This window comes from Alosa sapidissima, chromosome 8, assembly GCF_018492685.1.
Source record: "Alosa sapidissima isolate fAloSap1 chromosome 8, fAloSap1.pri, whole genome shotgun sequence".
Taxonomy (NCBI): Eukaryota; Metazoa; Chordata; class Actinopteri; order Clupeiformes; family Clupeidae; genus Alosa; species Alosa sapidissima.
This window is the reverse complement of record NC_055964.1, coordinates 10471326-10495636: the sequence shown is the minus strand read 5'-3', so window position 1 is coordinate 10495636 and position 24311 is coordinate 10471326. Positions and strand designations below refer to the sequence as shown.

The following is a 24311-nucleotide window of genomic DNA, read 5'->3' as shown; positions in this document are numbered from 1 at the left end:
GCTACTCCAGCTCTTCAGTATCAGAACCCAGCCTGGCTGGACTGGTGATGACTTTAGGAGATGGGCTCAGGCATCTCTCTCCAGTGCAGCTCAAATAAATTGCTGCTGGTGCTCCAGCTCCTCTCCACACAGTGTGTCTCGGCTCGGTGCACTTTGAAGGATGGACACGGGCGATCCACTCTCAATCCTCCCCAAAGAGGCCTTGAGGGGAAGCTGTTCTGGATCAAGCTTCTCAAGACTTAGTCCATCATCAGACCCCTCCATCTCAACTTCAGGCGGCAAAAGTAGTGGGCCTCTGAGAGTGGGCAGATCGGGAGAGACTGGTGGCTAGAGCTGCCAATTATCAGGCATCCATGACTGGCAATGGGTACCTTGGTCTGCAGAGACACACGGCAGACTAAAGATAGCAAGCGCAGTTATACTGTGGCGTTTCATAATGATCAAACACACAACAATCAATGACCTATGCTATGACTCATCCAAGTATTAGCAAAGACAAATATACTGATAGCTTGCTATTCTTCTCTGCACATATTTTAAAAAAAAAGCGACTAGTGCATCTGCAAAACAACGTAATGTGTATCTGTAATAACCTTTGATACTTATGTTGAGGTCCATTTTTGAGTTGCAGGGATTGTCAACAGCAGATCCTTGTACATTTGAATCTAGAAGAGTTGATTAGAAATGTAAATGCTTCTTCGGATAATCTGATGCAAGCAGAGGTAGAAAATAATCTTGGACATAAGCAAATATTTCTAAATACAGGAATGAATTTTCAATGTAATAGTCAGGCAAAATGTACATCCTCTATGTAGACCGACTGAGATGCAAACCTGGAAGGTTGATTGACTTTGAAAGATCTGTTTGGTTAAAACCATTCTGATGCTCCAAATCTTCCCTTCAAGCTTATTTAGATAGACCAGCAGAAACATCAGACATCTAACACTGTAATGTATCATCATGGAATAAAAGGGGCCCGTACACCTAAACCAGTTAATACAAAGAAATATGACCCAAACAGCACATAAATATGAAGTCAAGGCCAATGTTTGATTGTTGTTAGTTGAGTACCATGACAACTTATGTCTTTTAACACCTGGTACACCAACTACAACTGTGCACTTGTAAGCAGCATTTTGGCATAAAATCTATTAATGAAATCCATACAGCTATACCAACGAAAATACCTTTGCAATTCAAAGGTATAGAAGACAATACCTGGACTGAGGTCCACATATGAAATATTGTCTCATGAGATGCATTTGTATTAGGATACAACCAAAAAAATAGCCTGGGAGAACCCAGACGAACCTGTTGGCAAATTTGATTTTGTTCTTCAGGTCAGTCTGGCAAGTTCACTGACACCCACTTCTGGCATGGGGCAGGCTTTATATGATAACAGATAGAGCAGTGCATTCACAGCCAATGGCTGTGCTGATGGCAACAGGTTTAAGCACATATGGACGTGTATTTTCTTTGGAATTGAGTAAACAACTGCATTTGAAACCTAGCCTGACGAGCAGACCACATTAAAATGTAGGGTCTGGGCACTCACCGTTCGCAGTGCTCAGTCCGAGGGGAGGGAAAAGTTGTCTTTTAAATTTCCTCTGCACGCAATAGGACAGCGGCAGCGCTATGAGTCCCATACGTTTCCCACCAGCGGAGCTAGTTGGCTAGTTCAAACGTTTGAACCGTAAAAAACAAACTTAAAAGCTTAACTCGTGTCACACTGTTCGCCAACAGCAACATCCATCTTATTTGTTTTCAAGTAGCAGGGAATTCAAGCCCAACCGTTGCAACTCTGCCATCAATCATTATGTTAAGCCCACCTAACAACTCTATACACGATTTCATTGGCCTGATTAAGTTTCGATTTCTGGAGCTCACAAGCCAACGGAGAGTTGCTAGACTAGCCCTGGCAGCAAATGTAATTTGCTGCCGCTAGGGGCGCGTCTAGATTTCTAGGCTATTTGAAACCTTCATTTACAAGAAAAAAATTGATTGAATTGTTGCAGTTTTTAATCTATTTGGTGAGAGTTTAATGCACCAATTTACGTTTAATTTCACTGCTGGTTACGCCCCTGGAAGTCGTAAAGTCAATAAAGCCTTTCCAGACCAATTCTCAATCTCAATTGAGAAATGAGTTCTGGTGTCAGCCAAAAGCTATGTGGTCCTACACATAAATTAACTTGATTGGAGTTTGAAAAGTATTTTCCCCTATTCAATACAGATTGGGCTGTGAGAACATGGGGTTAGCCCTCTCCTTTTATTTTAATAAAAAATATAGCTGCAAGCAGCAATGCGGGGGCCTACCAGAGTGCAATAGCAGGAATAGCTTTGCCATGGCATGAGCAAGCACTCACAACAAGTTTGATGGCAATTGGATAAAGAATGGCTGAGAAATAAGCTCATTTAATTTGTTACAGCGCCCCTAGAGGCCAAATTACACCAATGTCCTTGCGCATGCTCACAATCAGCTAACATGTCCCTCTACGAAGTTTGGACTTCATACACCAAAGTGTTGCGGAGATGTGAGCTCACTTTCTTTATTACAGCACCCCTAGAGGCCAAATGAGACCACTTTCCTTGCATGTCCTCACAATCAGCTAATATGTCCCTGTACCAAGTTTGGACTTCAAACATCGAAGAGTTGCTGAGATACGAGCCCACTTCCTGTATTACAGCGCCCCCTATAGAGGCCAAATGATGCCAATTTCCTACTGTGACCTCACAATCAGATACGAAGTCCCTGTACCAAGTTTGGACTTCATACATTAAAGCGTCTCTGAGATGTTAACCCACTTCCTGTTTTGCGGCTTCATCGCCATATTTGATTGGTTGTCATGGGCCAATAAAGTGGAATTTGAAAAATCTGACAAGTATCGCTTGTGTGGCTCGGTCTGAAGATCATCTCCGCCAAGTTCCGTGAAAATCAGATGAAATTTGTGACCGCTGAAACTTTCCGTAGAGTTTGGACCAAATCCAATATGGCGGAAAGTGACGGGATAGGGGTCGATGAACTCGGGATGGTCCAAGGATTCAGGCGCTACCTCAATTGTGAAAAACAGATAAAAGAGTCAAGGATCATGCGCATGAATGCATGTGCAGCATTGAACTGGTGGTGGCGCTAGTGCGTTCAATGTATATGCACAAAAATGGCTGTGAGTGATTGGGACAGTGTTCTGACTAATGGTATTGAGTCTTGTTATATTAACTCAAAGTATTACCTAGATGTTTGTCCACTTCCTGTCTGGTGGCTTCGTCACCATATTTGATTGGCTGTCACGGGCAAACAAACTTGAAATTGAAAAATCTGGCAAGTATCTTTTGAGCGGCTCAGTCTGATGATCATCTCCGCCAAGAAATTTACGAACGCTGAAACTTGTCGTAGAGTTTGGACTAAATTGAATATGGCGGAGGTCCAATATGGCGGAAAGTGACGTAGTAGGGGTCATTGACCTCAGGTCAGTCGATTCCAACTGTACTTGATTTGTGAAAATCGGACGCACCGTTAAATTGTCACATGCGTGAATGTGAGTCCAGACTCGACCCATTGGTGGCGCTAGTGTTGGGCATAGAGTTCTGTAAATTGGAAAGAGTGATCATGGAACGGTCCTGAATCAGGGCGCTAAATTTCATAATAATAATAATCACTTTCGAATACCTTTCAACCCAGCTTTTCAATTTTTCGGCCAAACTTTGACCAGTTGGTTGCGCTAGATGGCTGGGTTTAGAGGTCCGTAAATGAGTGCGAGTGGTCAGTGGAGTGTCCCGAAACTTTCAGCCAAAAAATCTGCAAGTATAATAATAATCATCTGGAAGTATAATAATAATAATAATAATAATAATAATAATAATAATAATAATAATAATAATAATAATAATAGGAAAAGCTAGTAACTCAATGGGTGCCTTCGCAGCTTCGCTGCTTCCTCACCCCCTTAAATATGAAAAGCTATACATTACTATTAAATCAGCAAATCCTCTGTGACCTGGAAACTACTGTTACCCTGAGGTCCTAGTCAATGAATGTCATGTCTTGGCTGGAGGGTATGCTGATTAAACACGCAGACCAAACCAAATGCTTTCATATAAGCAATTATATTCATTGTGTGTATAGTGTGTGAGAAAGAAAAAGATGTCAGACCCGGTGTACAGAAACAAAATACCAAAGCCGCATTTTATGTGTTCATTGCCTATTTGTGGAAGATCATAAAACCTGTAAAAGGGAATAATTTAAAGAACCAATTAAAAATATCTTACATGGTTATGATTTTACATACATTTCCCAAATGGAACACAACTTTCCACCTCTTTTCCACTGTTCAGCATCAATATGTACAGCTGTTTCCGATGACACCACTTGAATCACTCCAAAAGGTATGAAAAAGACAAAGTATAAAATTTAAAACACTAAAAACAAGGAACAGAAGCTTTTCCACTCCTATATGTAGTCACCTATTAGACATTTAGTGGTGATGGGGAGAAAGATACTCAAAAAAAAAAAAAATGTAGGCTTCGTAAAACACCTGGAGTACTCGCCAGATGTACAGGACGTTGAAAACCTGACATTTTAGCCAAGAAAGAGGCTAACTCAGTTGATGTTGATCCGTGTGCTGAATAAAAGTTGTGGATGTCCGAGGGCGGCATAAAATGAACTACAGACTGTTTAAACATGAGGAGTTAAAGTAAGGATCACAATGCCCTGCTGTGAACTTCAAACATTGACTAGCTGGTCCCTGTGTGCTAAAAAAAACCCACAATTAATTCAAAAATGAATTAAAAAAGTTTCTAACAGCGCAAAATTCCTGCCACATTATTTGAGTTTGGAGATGTCAAGTTCAACTGAAAATGGACAGACTCTCAAATTCAAGTTGATTTCACTTGTTAGGGCCAAACAAAATCTGCCAGTTCACTTCTTGTTCTTTGCCTGATTGCGAGGAGAGCATTTAAGCAAGTCCCTTATCTTCAGGTAAGTCCCGGTAGCTTCAGCGACATCCGTATACTCCGGCGTTTCCTCAAAGGGAACGATCCCAGTGGCGAACTTGCTCCGGTGTGGCACAGCCACCACCTTCTTAACCTCTGGCTCCTCTACGGCTTCATCAGTGGGTGACTGAGGGGTAGATTGCTCTTCTGCCTGCGGTACTCCATCTCCACCATTACCACACTCATCCACCATTTCAACATCGGCCACAACTTTATCAACAACAGCGACCTGTTGAGCATTGGGTTTCTTTACCATACCAGCTTCCTCAGGAGAGACAGGGGTGGCGATTTGAACTTCCTCAGGGGATGCAGGGGTATCGATTGGAGCGGTCTCAGGGGATGCAGGGGTATCGATTGGAGCGGTCTCAGGGGATGCAGGGGTATCGATTGGAGCTTTCTCAGGGGAAGCCGGGGTATCGATTGGAGCTTTCTCAGGGGAAGCCGGGGTATCGATTGGAGCTTTCTCAGGGGAAGCCGGGGTATCGATTGGAGCTTTCTCAGGGGAAGCCGGGGTGTCTTCATCGTTCCGGCTAGAAGTCTCCTCTTCCATCTCAGCGTCTGGCCTGGCTGGGGTGGAGACGCTGGGTGAGCTGGGAACAGGGGTGCCTGTGGCGGCTGTCTCAGAGTCACTGTTGGTGGCCGTGTCCGCCTTCTCCAGGGCGGCCCAGAGGAGACGCTGCTGCTCCTCTAGTTCCTCCAGAGTCAGGCCGTCCTCAGACTCCTCCCTCTCCAGAGCGGGGGAGCCGTTAGCAGGCGGAGTGCCTTTGGGCAGGGGTGGCGGTGTGGGGGTGACCGGGGGCGTGCCAGGGGGCAATGGTGGCGGGCTACTGAAAGAGGGCGAGTTGGGAGGCAGTGGTGGCTGGAACTGGAATCCACTGGGTGTCCAAGGAGGGCGAGGTGAACCCTGGTCTATAGAAAAACACACTTACAAGCATTACCCATATTGGTCTACACATGATTCCAGGCATAAATCTTCTGCAGTTGCTCGAAAAGCAAGTCCTGAATTCCCCTCAGAGGTAGTGAATACTTACAAAAGTTAATGGTACATTTAAGTAATAGCAAAAGGAAGGAAAAAAAAAAAGTTTACATTTACTTTTCTTTATGGTTCTTGGCAGACAACAATGATCATCATTAAAAAAACAGTTTAAAGTGGTCATATAGCCTGCATAAATACTAAAAATAATAATAAACTAAATTATTTAACAGTATAGCAAATAGTTATAATTACAATAGCCATACACATAACATATACAGCTCCTGACTGTAAAACAGAATAAATGAATTCATTAATTAGTTAGATACAAGGTAAACAGACAAGTCATTACCTGATTCGAGGTCCATATCTGAATGCCGGGAGGCATCACCGGATCGCCGTTTCTTTGACTGTCGTGGAGTAGATTCGGACTCATGCCGCCTCTTACCATTTGGGGATCCAGACTGAATCACAAAACAACTGTTATATGGTCATGATGTGGGGGGAAAAAAAACAAATCAGAGACATTTGGTATAGTTGGGAAGTATATTCACCGTTGGATAATTGGTGGACAGATAAGCTGCAAAATTTTGTTTCATGTGCTGATACTGCATTGGGATGGAGCCGTATGCCCGGTGTTCCTAAAAATAAAGGATTCAAAATTACTGTACATTTCTCCCAAAATATTTCTAATACGACCATAAAGTACATCCTGAGGGAGAAAAAAAAAAGTTCTTAAACCCTTACATCCTTCACATGCGCTGGCAGGCCCACATTGAAGCCTGGGAAATCAACCAGCTTGGAGAGATCATACGAGACTTTCTGGCTGTGGCCATTTTCTTCCTCCATAACTTCTCCACTAGCTGTTTGAAAGATGCAGAGGGGCAAATGTAGCAGCAAGTGGAAAGGACTTCAAAACCACAAATCATAACTTGACAGTCATGTAAAATGGAACTATACCATTGCCATCATAGAGCTGGAGTCCAGAATTCTCCTCCTCTGCTTCCTTAAGCCAGCCGGGCGGGTAACCCAACTCCCTCATGCGATAGATGAACGGTGGTACCTTGTTCACGGACACTCCTAGGGAATCCAACAGCTCTTTGCTGTTTCAGAAACAATGGGATGGTGTTAGACAGATGGAAGACAGTTAAGTTACATCATCAATAAAGGTCATTATCACTTTACTGATGCAAACATGGCAATCCTTTTTTAGGAAAAAAAAAAAAAGAATTATGGTTCTTTGTAAATGGCCTTACCTGACTACACCTGGTTTGTATTTGGCAAAACGCTCCTCCAACTCTTCAACATGATAACGTTGACTGCTCAGATTGTTGTTGTTGCCCTGAGAAAATTCTTTCCTCTTCTCATTGATGCGGGCCATATCTTTGGGCTGTAGCAGAACATAACAGTGAAACGTCAACCTTGTACAAAAATGACGACATCCCCATTTAAGAACAGTGTAGGCCCATGTCTCCAGAGCACAACAGAGCACGTAATATCTTTTGGTACTAGATTCCAGTGACTGCTAACACCAACAAGGCAAGCTTTCTTTACAAGACCCTCAAATAACTTCACAAAAGAAATCACTTACCTCTGTTGACTCCATTATGCTATTTTAAGTTCTGCCTCCACAAGGCATTATGTGGATGTAGAAATCCATTTAATGACTTGATACACCAACTTCTCTATTCATATCTCAACCAATTTACCATGTTTATCACCAGACATATACAGTTACATAGCCAACTTCAGTGGAGTAGCCTAATGAATCATGTGGGATTTCATTTTTCTATTGAAAGTGGCTCTACAGATACACACTACAGTCTGTCCCATACCTTTGGACAGTCTCGTAGCTGATGGTCCTCTCCTCCACAGTTAAAACAGCAAGGCTTAGGCCTGAGAAAGGCAACACTGGTCATTACATGCACACGTGACATTATGGAAACTTGAATAAATCTCAAATGAAGAGGGGTGGACATGTTCCGCTTCACCTTTTCTCCTTGACTTGTACTTCCTGTCCTGCTAGTGTAATCACGTTGCTAAAAACTTGTGGATATCTTTTTCAAAATGTTATTCAGGAAGCCCCTTTTATGTAGTTTGTGTATACGATAACAGAAGGGATGAAAAGTACACAGTTAAACATAGTTAAAAGCACCTCTGAAACTTGCAGCACATGACCACTGCAGCCAGCGAGGATGACCCATAACTGAATTAACAAACAGACAGCGCCTTAAACAATGACAGTCCAAACAGGCGTGCAGCCTTGAGGATACGTTGGCACCTCCCATCCATCCGTTAACTGAGGGTTTTCATTAAGTAGAGGTTGTCCAAGCTTGTCCAGACAGAAGCTTGTAAAATACAGCACACTCCCAACCACCTGTGATGACAGCCAAAGACATGTCAGCATAACAGCTGGACAAATCAAACCTAATATTCTTGCAAAAGTTTCAATGTTTCCTCAAGTACAGTAATTTCCTGTGTATTAGCCACATTGTCTATAAACTGCAGGACAGTGTTTTATGCAAGTTAAAAAAAAACAAAATCAATGTATAAACCTCGACTAATGCCGCATTAGACAGCTGGAAGGTCCGATGTATCCCACTTGGAGCTCACAAAGTCTGACCTCAAAGTGTTCCAGGTGAACAGTGTCAGAGATAAACAAAGTCGAACATGGCTGACTGAGAAGTTGACATGTTTTATCTTTGAAAAGGCAATTTGACTGTCAGCAGTCCAGCCTCCTTGCTTATATAAACCAATCACAAATGGGAAAACGACGTACAAGGTAACAGACCCCTTAATACTTTGAACACAGCCTTCTTTTATCCGTTTCAAACGCCTCTTTGTAAACGTTTAGACGCTGCCATTGTTGTGTGATGTCAGATTACTGCATCACAACGAAGTCGGGGTACTTCGATTTGCCCCGACCTGGCAAGTAGCACCGCTCACTTCGACTGGCATTCCAATGCAATTCTCCTTCTAGGAGGTCAGAAATTTCAGACCTCCCAGTTGTCTGGAATGCAGCATAATAGTTGGAAAATTATGGTAAGTCACAAAATAACTCACACTGAAGGCTTCCTTAATTTTTTTGATAGTGTCAGGTGATTTATCCTGTGGTTCATCCTCCAGGAAAAAACTTGATGTCTACAAAAAGGACAAATAAGTATGAAAATATACCATATAATATAGTAATACAATAGGCACAGATCTGAATACCAATTTGAATGTCAAAAACATTTGCTACAAACCTGAGGAGGTACATAACAGGGGGCTGGCTGGCCAGCATTCTTCTGCTGCTGGTGTTTCTGAATAAGACTGCAGATGCTGTCTTCAATCTCCTGGCGACACTCCCTTCAACAAAAAAATGTAAATTGCTGCCTTTATTAATGTCTAAAGCAGTAAAATATTTATGTTATGGACTGGATACAAACTTACTTGGAAATATTGTTGTTCCCATACAAGATATGAAGTAGCGGCCCATCACTTCTTGTATTGTCCACTTTTAAACCACTGTAGGTGCGGTACGTTTGCATGTTAGAGGGGCACACAACCATTAAAACAAACAAAAAATTGAGCAAAGAATAGACCTACCTTGGTCGAGTCAGGGTTTTTAGTTTCCTCCTCAGTTCTTCATGTGAATAAGCGGTTAAGGCAAACTTTCATATCAAGACAATAGCCAAAGTTTAGATAGACATACCTAATATATATATACATACCTAATATATATATATATATATAAACAACATTTCAAGTGAACTAGCGGCTGTCTGTCAGTAAATGGAGTATAACGTTCGAAACCCATGTGAAAATGTTTGTCAATGCATGGACACTCCCACCCCGAACGGTAAGTATCGAAACGGAAAGTACAAACATATTTGAAAATATGGCACTAAAATACATCACACAATACATTTCTGAGACTGACACGTGAGATAATTCTACAACAACAATGTGACAGAAAGAAAGCAGCGTCGACTTTCCGACCAATGACTATCTGAGCGGGGAGATTTGATTTTTCTGCGTAAAGTGCTCAGAGGCTATAGCACAGAAACAGTGGTAACTTAGCTTGCACATCTCATTGTTGTGAAAAGATATTCTCCGCGTTTAGGCGGCTTATCGTCTCTTCACACTCCTCTAGCCTCTCTCGAAGTTCTTGAGTGTCTTCTGGATCGTCTTCATCGCTCTCAAACCTTATGTGGGTTGCGATAGGCCTTTCATCGTCGAGTTGCTCAAACAGCTCGCTGTCTCCAAAATCCACCTCGGCCATCTTGGTTTGTGGCTACCAGAGTTCAGAGGGCAATACGTAGCCCCGCAAATCCTTTGATTGGTCGACAGAATATATCTTCCGGTTGAAATGGGAATCTTTAGTGGAAGCTGTGAAGCAGAGTAACGTCAAAGATTGTTAAGGCGGAGCAAGATATTTCATCAGGAGCCACTTCCGGGAACCCGGATCGCACGAGAGGGGGGGGGGGTCAAAATCCCCCTTTATGCAGAGCAGAGGCAGTGACTGCTCCATTGAAGTCTATGGGCATAGATCAGAATGTTACCACATATGCTAAGGTCTTGGTTCTATAGACTTAAGAATGTGAATTTTGGGCACGTTTTCATAATCCTCAAACCCTTCTGAACATTTCAGGTACATTTTTAGCATTTTTGAGCATTCCAGTCTGGAGAAAATCGACTTTATATCAGGTGTGTGCGCCGGTTATTTATGCCGCTGCTGTTGACCGGTTGCAACATACGCTCATCAATACGTCATCGACACGCCTCTTTATGCAGACAGGATTCGATCCCCATTTCGCGCCCATAGACATGAACTACAACCAAAGATTGTTAAGGCGGAGCAAGATACTTCGTCGTAGTTCATGTCTATGGGCGCGAAATGGGGATCGAATCCTGTCTGCATAAAGAGGCGTGTCGATGACGTATTGACGAGCGTAAGTTGCAACCGGCCAACAGCAGCGGCAGAAATAACCGGCTCACACCTGATATAAGGTTGATTTTCTCCAGACTGGATTGCTCAAAAATGCTAAAAATGTACCTGGAATGTTCAGAAGGGTTTGAGGATCATGAAAATGTGCCCGAAATTCACATTCCTAACTCTATAGAACCAAGACCTTAGCATATGTGGTGAAATTCTGAGCTATGTCCATAGACTTCAATGGAGCAGTCGCTGCCTCTGCTCTGCATAAAGGGGGATTTTGACCCCCCCCCCTCGTGCGATCCGGGTTCCCGGAAGTGGCACCTGATGAAATATCTTGCTCCGCCTTAACAATCTTTGCTACAACCAAGGGGGCAGGCAAATTCCCGGAAGTAGAAGAATCGACGTAGGCTGGAGGGACCACCTCTCTGCTAACTCCCATAGAAGTCCATTCATTCTAGGATTTTTTTGAAATACCATAACTTCATATAACATATATCCTGTGCCGATATTGTAGCTTCTGTGTAATCCACATAAACACTACAAAGGCAAAACAGACTCCACTACCTCGTCCGTAACGTTGGTTACCCGTAAGAAGAATGGTTAGCTTGTTCGGTTGGAGGGAAGCTAGCTTTGACGTAATCTCTCTTTCGCGCCGTAGGGAGATAACCGTATTGTTTGGATAAGAAGCTCAGTCCACCTTACTGTCTATGACGGTAACTCATAAGCAAAACCTAGCATACACGACCGTATGTTAAGGTAAAGCCAAAGATCCTTGATTACTAGCTCCGCTTTAACCCTCTGGTAAAGCATTACACAGAGGCAACCTAATAATAATAAAAAAGTAAACCTAATTTTTTTTAAAAACGGCACTAATCATTACAGAGGTTTTTGACGGATTGACCGTAGGTCGGAAAAGTGGAAAGAAGATTAGCTTCAAGGCTATAACTTTTTTGTTTTGTTGACTGTTTTTGAAGATGATCATGTATGGTAGCTTCAACATTAACACGACTTGGTGAGGATGATATTAATAATAATACATAAATAAATGTTTAACTTTGATGACTTTGAAGGCGAAGGAAGTGTGAGAAGAATTTCTGTGTATCGATCATATGAGTTACAAGATTCAGTTCGATGGCTAACGTCACGAAGTTAAGTGTGAGTCTGCGCAGTACTGGGGGGACCAACTGAAAAATCGTTCTATTTGACTCAGTGCCCTCCCATTGAAAACGACGGAGTCTGTTCGTCCATTTCTTTTACTGTCTATGACTACAACCAGAGCCCGTCTACGGAGAGCCTTGGCACTTCCTATTAAGCCTCATTGTATGGACATTGGTTGCAGTTCCATTAGAATTCCACTGGGGGTGATCGCGGGCGAGTGCAGGTTGAATGGGGGTCTATGGAGCTAGACGGCTAAATGTATCTCTTTCACCTGCTTGTCGTAGAAGAATCGTAGATTTTATTGTAGTTTATGCAGGTTCAATATAGATTTTAGATCTAAAGTTGAATGAACGAGTACTTATGTCCTTTTCATTTCTTACAGGTTGGGTCGTTGTTGCCCATATCAAGCTAGCATTGTGCTAATGAATGACGTCATTGACATATTTGAAAGGCTTTTTAGAAGACTTACGTGACTTCAAAAAATATAACAATCAACAGTGTGTATTTTCTTTGCCTCTCCTAGCGAATGCAACATTCAAATTACTACTCAAAAAATTATATCCAGAGAAAAGTGGATATTGAGGGGTAAAGCTCCATAGACCTCCATGCATTCTGCACTCGCCTGCGAGCGCCCTCAAGTGGAATCTGAGGAGGAACTGCAACCAGTCCAGAAACCGGAAGTAACCAGACTGTGCCAATTCTCTTCCTATTAGACATTCTCTGCTACAACGAAGTATCTTGCTCCGCCTTAACAATCTTTGGTAACGTAATGTCTAATAACGTAACGTAGACGGGCTCTGGTGGAAGTGAGACTAAAGCAAAGTGGGCACATACATACATGTCAAAGACTAACATTACTAGACTTGATTTATATTCACACACAGTAAAACACAAGGTCTTAATGTTAAGACCCACATAGTCCACGACGAACTGCAAATGTTCTTAAGTTGTCATTGCAGTGTCAGTCAGCTAACATCAAGCAACTATAGAGAGCTACGTGCAGTTTATATCAAATAATGTCAAAGGCAGAGACTTCTTTAATCAACTTGTCACTTTGGGATAGTGGTAAAAGGAAAATCCGCTACCTTTATCTTGTAGATAAAAAATCTTTTTCAGTGACAAAGAATGGTCCTGATGAGGTAAGAAAAAAGCAATGCATAAGCTAGCCAGGGAGAAATGTGAGCTTAATTTCGACGAAATGAAACTACTATCAAAATACATATTCGATGGTCTTGATTTGTTTGTTTATTTTACTACAGACGCGGCTTATTCCTCTATTTCTGGGAGCTGACCTTTACTCTGATACAGATATTCGTATTGAGAACCATCCTAGGTACCATGCTAAGTTTGCTAAAAAGGGATTGGCAACCAAGCTTGTGTTTTCATCCGGTGAGTCCATCTTCGTTAGCCTGCCCTATGTCATATTTTGTGAGTTGCAGCGCGTGAGTTTTATACCTTCTGTGCAGAGTACCGGCTCCACGGTTTACGGGTTCCCAGCGGAATGAACAGTTTGTGGTTCTACAGCATTCAGGGTATCTTTCGTGTGGCCTTTGAATTGTACAGCAAACAACAACAGCTGTCTATCTTGGAGTCGTTTCAGGTAAGTCTACTTCTGAAACTTCAGCCATTTATTTGGTTGTGGGTCACATATTATTTTCTTCTGTCTGACACTGCCATTGTGTTGTAGGACTTGTGGAAATCACGGTTAAATGATGATCTATTGAAAATGACCTACCAGCTAACAGTGAGACTTGATAGTCCACATCCCCAGAACACTTTGTCAACAACAGATCCAGACAGACAGACCTCTGGCGACCCACCAGATCAGTGTGCTCGTTCCCCTCAGGGTGGTGCAGAACCATTTGAACGCACACAGGACCCACCTGAGAGCACACCATCAGAAGACCATGACTACTGCTCGCCTATTAAAGCAATCATCAGTGAAACCTCCAGCCAGCCGAGTCAGGTTTTGGAGACACTCAAACACTTGGAAAGCCAGCTTCAGTCAGTCCAAAGCATCGGACCTGATCAGAAGCTTATCCTCCTTTCCTTTCTGAGACTGGCAGAGCGCTGCACTGATGGTGGTGGGGCTTTGGATGAGGAGTATTTGGCTAAAGCTGTGCTCTCCCTGCTCCAGTTCCAGACACCCAGCTCCCTGTCCATCTACTGCAGCCCATTGCTCCAAGCGGTTGCAGGCTGGCTAGGCCGTTGTTTCCATGCCGCCAACAGTTGCATCAGCCAGCAGGTGGAGAGCTTCAAGGTTCGGCACATAGAGCACATTAGCGACCTTCCGCCATCTGAAGAGCTGGCGGCTGAGTTGTTCCCTGAAGCCATGCGGACATTGCTTGTACACTGGATGGGACTGAGCGAGGAGGCAGCGTTGTGGAAGAGGCACAGCGAGTTCCCCATCCTGCTGCTCATCCTAGAGTTTGCCAACCACAACCTCATCACTGGCGTGGCCCATGTACTATACTCGAGCCTTATCTGCAAGTAGTCCTCCACATCATTTACCGAGATGATGGAGAATATTTTTTAAGCAACATGGCTTTTTTTTTAACGCATAAGCGTAGATCCAAACCCTCATTAAAATCCAGAAGTTGGATTTGTTGTGACGGCAGTGTTGTCAATATTCTCACATCCAAAAATACAATTATACATAGGTGTTCACCACAGTGAACGTTTTTCTACCTTATTTTTGTACCTTTTTTGAATGATATTGTATGAACATGAACCCATTCTGTACTCAATAAATGTATATTTTTATTAATAATTTGCCTTAATGGACCTCAAAATAACAGACTGGATTAATACCATACCTTTTATTCGTTGGACATGTGTGTTGCACGTTGAATACAGCAATCAGTATTATTATCCTCCGGAGGAAATGAAATGTTTGTCCCACTGATTTACCTAGTATTAGAGTAATAACTGAATGCAAACAACTAAATGCCTCTTGGTATCTACTTAGATGTTTCTTTCCTTCAAACCATCTGATATATACATGTTTAGTACAAAAACCAGTAATCAAGCAGTCACATTTTCTCACTAAATCCCCCCAAAACATCTCCGTGCCCTTCTGCACCACTGCATAATTCAGGAGTACAACACTCCTGCTGGTGCTGCAAGACCTAGCCATCCCCAAAAATATTTATTTACAAGTGAATGTTCCACGATATGGGATTGTTCCTACATAAATTACAGATCTGACTCAACCAACATCCATGCAAGTTAGCATCCATGCTTCCAGCTTCAAATCAACAGACACCAAATAAATCAGTGGCAAAGCTGGTACACAGATGGAAGAGCAATAAGCTGTGGAGGTCACAAGGTCAAGGAGGTCAGAGGGCATCCATCCCTCGTGATGAGAATGCGGAGCCGAAGCCTAGTCCCATGCCTCTCTGGGTGTGCGTCTGAGATCGGGCCATTTCGTACTGAACGTCTAAGTTGCGGAACATCTCTTCCTGCTGCTGTAGAGTCTTCAGGCCGTCTTCGTTCAATGACGCAGATGGTCCGGCCTCCTCTTCGTGCTGTAAAGAGAGAAAAAAAAAAAAAAAAGATGAAATACTCACAAAAGTCCTTGAGGACAAATGCTTACATTAACATAACTGAAATTTCAGGGTTCATCGACTTACTTTGATGCCCATGAGTTTGCGAAATTTGACATTTTGGTCCTTGTTGCCAAAATTGAGTTTCTCCCAGAGCTCTGTTGTCTGATTTCTCGAGTCCTTCAAGAGACAAGATGAATGTCTAATGTTAAGCACGACAATGATTCATCAACATGGCTTTTCACACAAAGACTTTAAGGTCAGTGATCGTACACAACTGTCACATTCAGCAATCATCTCTTTACAATACACCAGCTGCCCATTCCGTCAGTACACTATATAAAAAAACAAAACCCTGTGTGGAGTTTCTCTGGGAATACTGAAGGGAGGGGTGAGCTGCCTCTCTGGTGTGTTATGTTTGGTCCTCGGTTAAAATATAATGTAAGGAGTTTTGTACAAAAGTGTCTACTAATAATTTGAAATATAAACAAATATAAATGTGACTTTCTGTGCAATCACTTTCCTATATCTTTAAGTCACTGGATTTTCTTTCGAATAAACAAACAGGCAGAACAGTATTTGATAGGACACTCAGTTAACTATAATGTCATTCCTACCCCTTCTTTTTTGCCCTGCCAAAGCAACTTCCTCTTCTTCTCTTGCTCAGCAAACTTCATGGGGTTGACTGCCGAGGGGTTGTAGTAGCTGGGCACGGCGATACCGGTCTCCGCCAATGTCCTTGCTTGCAGGGCTGCCATCTGTGCAGCCATCGCGATCTGTGGCGTGACCTGTGTGCCCGAGGCCAGCAACGCCGCCACGTTCAGCACGGGATTGGAGGAGGAGGAAGCGGCGGCAGCAGCAGCAGCAGCCGCTGCGGCAGCCGCCGATGCTGCTGCCGCGGCAGCCACGGCGTCACTCAGGAGGGGAGCAGAGGCTGCAGCAGCTGGGGACACAGAAAATGGCTGAACTGCAGGGGCTTTCAGGTGGCAAGTACTATGAACCACTGAGGATACATTCACATTCACACTGATGTCTGACTCAAATCACGGAGGTAATGACACTTAAATAAATGCATGTCAAAAATGGGCATACACTACACATAATAAGCTATGGATGTAAATTGAACTAAAAGCTTCACTTCACACTAATTATCACCCCGAATTTTTTAGCCATATTAGTACATTTTGCCATACAAACCACATGCATTTATTCATTGTAATTCAGAGCTGAGCAGAGCTGGGTTTTCATAGTCTTAACCTGACATGACAAGCCAGTACAATTTTATGGTATTGTGTAATTGTGACTTAACCATGTATTTACTGCATAGCCTTCTAGCAGTTATCATTGTCACCTCTCTGGACAGATACAAAAGGGGAAAAAAAGAAAGAACCCAAATTCCAGACGGTCAGAAAAACCCAGCTCGCCTTGGCCCCACATTTGGCTAAAGGTGGTTACCTTCCACTGGTGCCTGATCCTTACCAGCAACAATCTCCTGCTGCTGCTGTTTCTCCAGCAACTCTTTCTCTTTCTGCTCCTGAAGCTTCTTCGCCCTTTCTAACCTAGAAGCAAACAGGACATAAAGAAAAGACCAGAGTGTTACTAGCCGAATGGTGGTGAATGGTGGACACACAGGTGCTCAGAAACACTTGCCCTGCTTTCAAAACTGCACACATTCGAAAGTACTGTAAACAAGCAAATGACTTTGTATAACAATGCAGCTGTACATACTAAAAACAATGAATACATTTACAAATACTAAATTACTGGTCGACTTCACACACACATAAAAATATTATGAGAGATTTTAAGAACTGTTACCCAATCATAACCCTGTCTAGGGTTGTATGAGAATCAATGTTGCCTCCACATGGAAGCCGGTACCTTCTGGCCAGTGCCTCCTGAGCATCCATGGCTGTGTTTCGGCCGCGGAAAGCAGGGGGACTAGCAGTGCGGCTCCGGCTCTTCCTTCGAACCTTCTCAGTCCGTTTTTTCCTTTCCCTGTGGAGGACAGCGTGATTGATGGAACCACATAATGTCATTCTATTTTGCAGATAAAGTACCAAAATGCAAACTCCCGGTGTACACACGCACGCGCACACAGATAGTAACAAACAAACTAATTTCTAGTTAAAGTGTTTCATTTTCAGTACTACAATAGTGCGTAATTTTAGTATTTAGTATGCAGTAGTATTTCCTAGCTAAGGTCTAAGTGTGTGCTAAATGAATAAATGTAAATGTAGCAAAACTCATTGAGTGCCAAAAACGTAATATTAAGTTTTTAGCCTTTTTTTTTAAATTACGAAACTAGACACTCTAACACACCTTATATGTGATTTTGGGAACTCTGTGATGAATGGAAATTAAATATATGACGATCGAAAACTCATGAAAACGCACAATCTGGACATGTTATCATAACTCGGTTGCCGCTTTGGGTCGAATCAGTGACTCATGCACGTCAGGTCAAAACCAGGCCAGTTTCGTGGGTCTATCACTAGGTGGCAGTCTCGCCAGGTCTCGCTGATCACTTCCCGGAAAGTTTACACAAGTAACAGGCAACACTTCATATTTCATGAAATACGTTACATTTCCATTTAAAAAAAAAAAAAAACAGCGATTTTGGTGAAAACTAGCCACTGTTTAGCTTGGGATTTCTCAGGAACAGAGGCGTGTAGAAATACACGGTTTGCACCCACTGAGAGCTTAAAGTCTCACCTTTTAATCGAGCTATTGTATGTGTTCATAGCTATAACACAGAATATGCTGTGGCTGTACAAAAATCATCAACAATGGTCTAGATTGCTGGCACTCTAGGACAAAGCTCCCGAAAACAGCTTGGCATTCAATGAGTTAAAGCAATAATTTCAGCCATGGCAACAACCTGGACACCCTCTGTGAGCCATACATATTAACCCCCAGTGGTTCCTAAATACTGACATTCAGTGAGCAGAATCTCAGTGGCAACCCACCTGCTTTTGCTGCGACTCCTGCTGCGGTGCCGGTGTTTGGACCTGGAGCGGGAACGGGCCCGCCTCTTCCTCTCGCGGCTCTTTGACCTGTGGTCCCGACTACGCGAGTGAGAGCGCTTCTTGTCCCGACTTCTGCTGCGGTGACGCCTGGACACAGAACACAGTCTCAAGACACGTTCTTGTGCATGGACATACAGTTCGCCTACAAAAAAAAGACCCAAAAGCTGCCATCTTTGCCCATGTAAGGAGAAGCTAACTCTCGAGTAGCAAGTTTGTCGTCTTAATGTACCAAAGATCACAAAAGTGTGTAGGGCAAAACGTCTGCATTTCAGACTTCTTAGTTACCATGAGAGTTGAACAGGTGCGATTATTCAAAATATCCATGTTACCTTCCCATAGTGGGGAAAAAAAAACAAAAAAACGCTAGAATCCAGATCTCCTTATGTGGGCAAAGAAGGTAACTTTTTTTTAAGTTACGGACTGAAGCGGACTTCAGGGGTCTATGGTTTTAAAGCAACACTATGGAAGTTTTGCTCTCGGGGTCCCCCTGCAGTCGGGAAACAGTATTGTCTTCTAGTACTGTCGTAAAATCTGTCACGGTTACGCCAGGGGATACACGTGCATTTGTTGACAAGCCAATACCCCGTCTGCGTTGCGTGTGAAATGTCTTCATCCCAGGTACAGTGCCATATATTTCAGCATATCATATGAATATAATTTCGTGGGTTTTATTTTTTCAAAGGCCAAAAGATCACGTTTACAAGCCAGCGTCATTATAGTAGCCTATTGGCTACTGTTTTACAGAATGGATATGCTAATTCAATTCAATGTTTGTGTGGTAGGTAATAGCCATATATCGTCAATATTATAATATCAAGCTACCATATAGATGAATCTGCAAAGTTGAAAAATCGCTTGCATTATAGCCTGAGGCAAGACACTTTCACCAGAAAAATAAATAGGCTTATTTCTGACTTTTGTCCTAAAAAAAGGGGCTTCGTCATAAAATATTAGTCCAACATTAGGCTGTAAGCTACAACATTTTAGATCAACGATTTGCGATTTGCAGGTCATCATTTGCAATGTTCAATTCACAACGAGAATGCTAGCGATTTTAGATCAAACATTTGCGATTTGCATGTCATCGATTGCAATGCTCAAATCAGAACAAGAATGCTGTCTACCAGATTGATAATTCGCTTGTCTACTAGCATTAGATTCATGAAGATAAATGGAGGACCAGATAGCTTCCGCTAGGCAGACAACAAATTCGAAAAACTAGAGATAGTATGCAAGCAATAGGCCTACACTTACTAGTCCAACAGCATGAAGACCAAGTCAACATCGGTTGGGCACCCCTCCTTCTCCTTATCTCATGCCAGCGAGCGAACACTGATATTGATCCTCGTCCGACCTTTGATTTGATTTTGTCACTCTCCCTTTCTCTTCCTAGTTTCCTCCGACAAAACCTATGCCTTCTTCGGTTTCTTTACTGCTTCGGCCATGACAACAACATAGCCTACATGCGTGACAGCCAAACGCTAGTTCTCTCACGTCCGAATTTGAGGAATTTTGTAGTTCTTTATGTGCTCGGGTTACTACCCACACCCAGAAGTTCCGTAGTGCCGGTAAAGGCGATACAGATGCCGTCAGGCTATGGCATACGTGTCATTCAACCTATTGTAAGTCGATGTACCATCACAAGGGTCTTGGAAATGTATTATGAAAGTTGAAAAACTCCATAGTGTTGCTTTAAGGTGCCCAACTATGGAGTGTTCCCCTTACCTGTCCCGGGACCTTGACCTGGAGTAGCTCCTGCCTCTGGAGGACCTCTTGTCTTTGCGACGGTGGCGGTCTTCGCCATTCTCCTCAGACAACCTTTCTCGACCCCGCTCATCCTGTGGAGTCTCCTCCAACCTGCTGTGCGACTTCGACGCCTTCTCCGAGTCCCTTCTCCGAGCCTGTTTTAAGAAGAAGTGGTCTCTTTCAGGAAAATAGTGCAACAAAGAGAGTTAGTATGGTGGTTTTGTAAACACCGTTTGCCAAGTCATGTTGACAAGAAACTGTCACCTCTTAAAAATAATTTTCCAACAAAATCACATCAAGAAAATCTCAAACAAATCATTGGGTCACAACCACTTGGGACCCAGAACACACCAAAACATGGAAGCAAAGCAGTTACTCAATTATACCCATACCTGATGAATAGCAGCCAGATTTACTGAAGGTTTTCAGGAAAGGATAAATATGCAGCAAAACCTATTATACCATTTGTTTAGATAGTGATTCAGCATGTCCAAGATCGACTAGCTCAGGCCAGCTGCTACTACCATGCCGAGTTAAGTCTGATTTGGCTAAAAACCATAAGTAAATCATAGCCTTAGGTGGGTGTGCTGCTTAACCATCATTCATGTTCACCGTCATCTGTGGAGTTAGTACAGCCTTATTTTCAGGCTCTTTCTCATTATAGCTTCAGTGATGCAATGCAATGAAACATTCTATGTGTTCATAACATTCAGTATTAGCATTAGTGAGGTATTAATCTCTTCCATTTTTTGCTCTGTGACTTTAAAACAATTTGATTGACTTTTCAAAATGCCTAATTTATCAGATATATCATTGCCACTACAATGAAGTCCATCTTTATTAATGGAGCACAGTTCCTCGAACAATATACCCATAACACTTGCTGTGGTTCTCCATTCTACCATAGCTGTGCTTTTCCAAACCATCTCATTTTTCATTCTGTTGTGCATGCAAGCAGTAATTCAGACAAGGACAGCCCTAATTAGTCTGTATTCACCGTCTCACTTCAACCATCCACCCACCGTTTGCGAACTCTGACAAAATACTTAAAAGGTCAGGAAGCTATAACCATGTGAAAGAGGTTAAAGTTAAAATTTTGGTCTAAGTAGGCAAGTATGAGTTTGAGTGACTGATAATTACCTGTCCAGGAAGTAGGCATATAATTTTGCTATCTGTCAGCAGCGTCTTCAGTTCAGAGTGTCTCTTCGTGCATTAGCACGCTGAGTGTAATTTATTATAGAAATGTTATCATGTGATCTAAACACAAGTGTTAACAAAAATAAAATAAATAAAATAAAACTAAAGAAAAAAAGTGCTCCCACACAAGCATTCTTCACCAGGTCATGGCATTTTACACACCGAAAGGCTACTCCAAACGTTATGTGACTAAGTGAAAGTGGGCGTTTAGAGAAAAAAAAGAAAAAAAAAGAAAAGAAAAACACCACACAAACACATCAATTGCATGGCTTTACTATCTGATGATCCATTCATACTTACCATCATCTAAAAGTATGACTGATAAGCATTAGGCTATCTATGTGTATGTGAGCTGCTCACTTTAGTCCTGAAATGTGTGATAAACTAATGTTAGTTACCTCTTTGCTTCTGCTCCGGCTTTTTCTGTGCTTTTTATTACCTAAAAGTAAAAAAGGAAAAAGATTACCAAACTGCTCGATGTCAAGTGGAGTTTCAGACAGATTTTAACTTACTAGATGTAAACTAAAAATGCAACAACCATGCTACAACATTAGTTGGAGCAGCTGCTAGAGGAATATCAAGGGAATTCTCTGGTTTCCCTGTAAGGCCCACAAAGCCATATAAAAAAATCTATACATAGCTTCGACAGAATCAACTAGACTGTAAAATAGCAAAACAGTTTAACTCACTCGACTTGTGTTTCCGATCCCTTGAACGTGACCTGGATCTTGAGTTATGGTGTTTTGACTTTCCAGGCGACTTGGACGTCTCAAAACTCGGCCTCCTTTTATCTGTGTCAGGGGAAGACGATTTCGCCAGCATCTCGTTCACGTCGGCATCACTCGCCTACAAACAAATGTACGTCCGCAAGCATACAGAAAATCAGTATTTTCAAACCAGTCATGTCTAATTGTCCTGTGAATATTAAAGGTGTAGCACGGTGTTGTGGTAAATAATTTACGGTAACGTTAATATTAATCCACATATGTAACTGCGTATTTAAACAATTCCCTAAGATTACCGATTAATGTGTAATAATTAAAAAAAAAAAAAGACGGTGGGGAAAGTTACACCTTATTCGCTGTGAAGGGCCTTTCCTGCTTCCATAGCTATCTTCTAGAATCTAGAACTACTAGCTGATATGTTAGCCAGGCTAGTTCCAGCAGTAATGAGGCAGCTAACTTAACTTGTTAGCAACCTGAGCCTCAACAACGGACCAATATCTGGTGGTTGATTCGTGGTTAACTAAATGATATGGATTTGAAATACAGTAGGTGAACGAATTACAAAACACAATTATTTGAGTTAAACTAAAATGGTATAGAATTCTATGGCAAGCGACTAAATGGCAATCCCTTTCTTAGCAAAGCAGTCGAGGGGCGCCATCTTGGAGAGTTGGAAATACGATGGTCATTGCTTGTTTTAAATTAGATACGCGAGTGCAGACATCGAAAAAATTAGAGTTCGTTAATTCGTCGGTTCAATCAGCTTACCGCCATTTTTCCTTTGTATAAAACTCTTCAGAGACTGGGTGTATCTGTGTATAGGTACACTGCCTCTGTACTGCAGAAACACTATGACCGTTCTCCAGATACACTACTGCGAACTCACTTTCCGGAAAGTGGGCGGTAACAACTAACCAATGGGTTGCTAAAAAGCATGGAAAGAGTATAGACAAATTAATTGGACTGACAGCGTAAATTAATACTATGGTGAATGCGTATATATAGTAATTATGTTTTAGTTAAACTGTCCAATTGTTAAATTGCTCAACCATTTATGCATACAGAAACAAAACATTTTATTTTGGTGACACAGTCACCCACGGAAGCTACGTAACTTCCTGAAACAACATGGCCTCTTGCAGCGAAGCTATGTTTTTCAGAAATATTCATGGTGTGTGTTCGTAAATAACAATAATTATCATTCTCACTTTGTCCTGTAGAACGACTATGATGAACATTGCAAAACTTAGGTCACGACCATTTCATAGACATAGGAAACGCCTTTTCGTTTGCCATAAAGGTCGATCGTTATCAAGATCCTTTCATTGATTCAATGATAGCATAGCGAACAAACTTTATAGCTATTCACATACATGGTGTAGGGAAAGTTTTTTGCAAAAAATGTTAAGTTTCCTTACGGCTAGACGGACTGGAGTCGATGACCCCCTCCGACTGAGACGGGCAGAATCGACAAGAAGGTAAATGCTGTAAAGCACACAGAAAACATGAGCGTTTCTTCTGCTACACATTTTCTTGTTGGTTGCCAGACCCCCTTTTCCGATGGACCAAAATTAGGGGGCCTGGCTCAATAACTTGTTCCAGAGGAATGAGTGTCATAGTGATTTTTGATAAGGTATACCACCCTGGAATTAGTAAGAAAGGGGTAACATTGCATTGGTGGTAGATTGGTACAAGCTGTTTATGTCTATAAGAGCTGGTAAGTCCCGCCCTTTCCGCTATCCCCGCTGGACCTCTAGATTGAAAAATCGTTAATGCAAGTGAATGTGAGAAAATAATTATTATCTGGTCCCTTTTGAATTTTGCCATGAATGTGAACATAGACACGCGTGTATATATTATAGGTGAATATCCTCACTTCCGCAACTAATTATTCACAGTCAATATTTGTTGTATTGCAAATTCTCTGAAATGTTATGTTCTTTATAAAGTACGATTAATGAGCCAGCCATCTGTTTAACTATGCTGTAAGTCGCTTTGGATAAAAGTGAATTGATGTAAATGTATAATCTG

The 24311-nt window shown here is 42.2% G+C and overlaps 3 protein-coding genes across 7 annotated transcripts; 1 reads left to right on the top strand and 2 right to left on the bottom strand.

The window, feature by feature from the left end:
- Positions 1-4153: 4153 nt before the first annotated feature.
- Positions 4154-10330, bottom strand: zcchc8 (zinc finger, CCHC domain containing 8). Its single transcript, XM_042102446.1, has 14 exons — positions 10052-10330; positions 9548-9590; positions 9392-9466; positions 9205-9307; positions 9023-9100; positions 8233-8336; positions 7951-8016; positions 7795-7855; positions 7216-7349; positions 6920-7062; positions 6707-6822; positions 6514-6600; positions 6312-6423; positions 4154-5895 (listed from the first exon to the last, which is right to left on the bottom strand). The coding sequence occupies exons 1-14, from the start codon at positions 10221-10223 to the stop codon at positions 4913-4915; spliced, it is 2277 nt and encodes a 758-aa protein (XP_041958380.1). The 5' UTR covers positions 10224-10330; the 3' UTR covers positions 4154-4912.
- A 2446-nt stretch (positions 10331-12776) lies between these two features.
- si:ch211-110p13.9 (uncharacterized protein LOC562347 homolog) lies at positions 12777-14808 on the top strand. The gene is made up of 4 exons (XM_042099773.1): positions 12777-13177; positions 13298-13427; positions 13505-13638; positions 13726-14808. The coding sequence occupies exons 1-4, from the start codon at positions 13055-13057 to the stop codon at positions 14530-14532; spliced, it is 1194 nt and encodes a 397-aa protein (XP_041955707.1). The 5' UTR covers positions 12777-13054; the 3' UTR covers positions 14533-14808.
- A 34-nt stretch (positions 14809-14842) lies between these two features.
- On the bottom strand, positions 14843-23894 carry rsrc2 (arginine/serine-rich coiled-coil 2). Of its 5 annotated transcripts, none has more exons than XM_042099769.1 (10): positions 23699-23894; positions 22245-22401; positions 21954-21994; positions 20338-20513; positions 18553-18699; positions 17402-17581; positions 17063-17142; positions 16201-16526; positions 15671-15763; positions 14843-15565 (listed from the first exon to the last, which is right to left on the bottom strand). In XM_042099769.1, exons 1-10 carry the CDS (start codon positions 23807-23809, stop codon positions 15377-15379), a joined length of 1500 nt encoding a protein of 499 aa, XP_041955703.1. In that variant the 5' UTR covers positions 23810-23894; the 3' UTR covers positions 14843-15376. The 5 variants fall into 5 exon arrangements, with proteins under 5 accessions (XP_041955703.1, XP_041955705.1, XP_041955702.1 ...); XM_042099771.1 differs by having other exon boundaries at positions 17465-17581; positions 23699-23893; XM_042099768.1 differs by having other exon boundaries at positions 17039-17142; positions 23699-23891.
- Between the last annotated feature and the right edge of the window lie 417 nt (positions 23895-24311).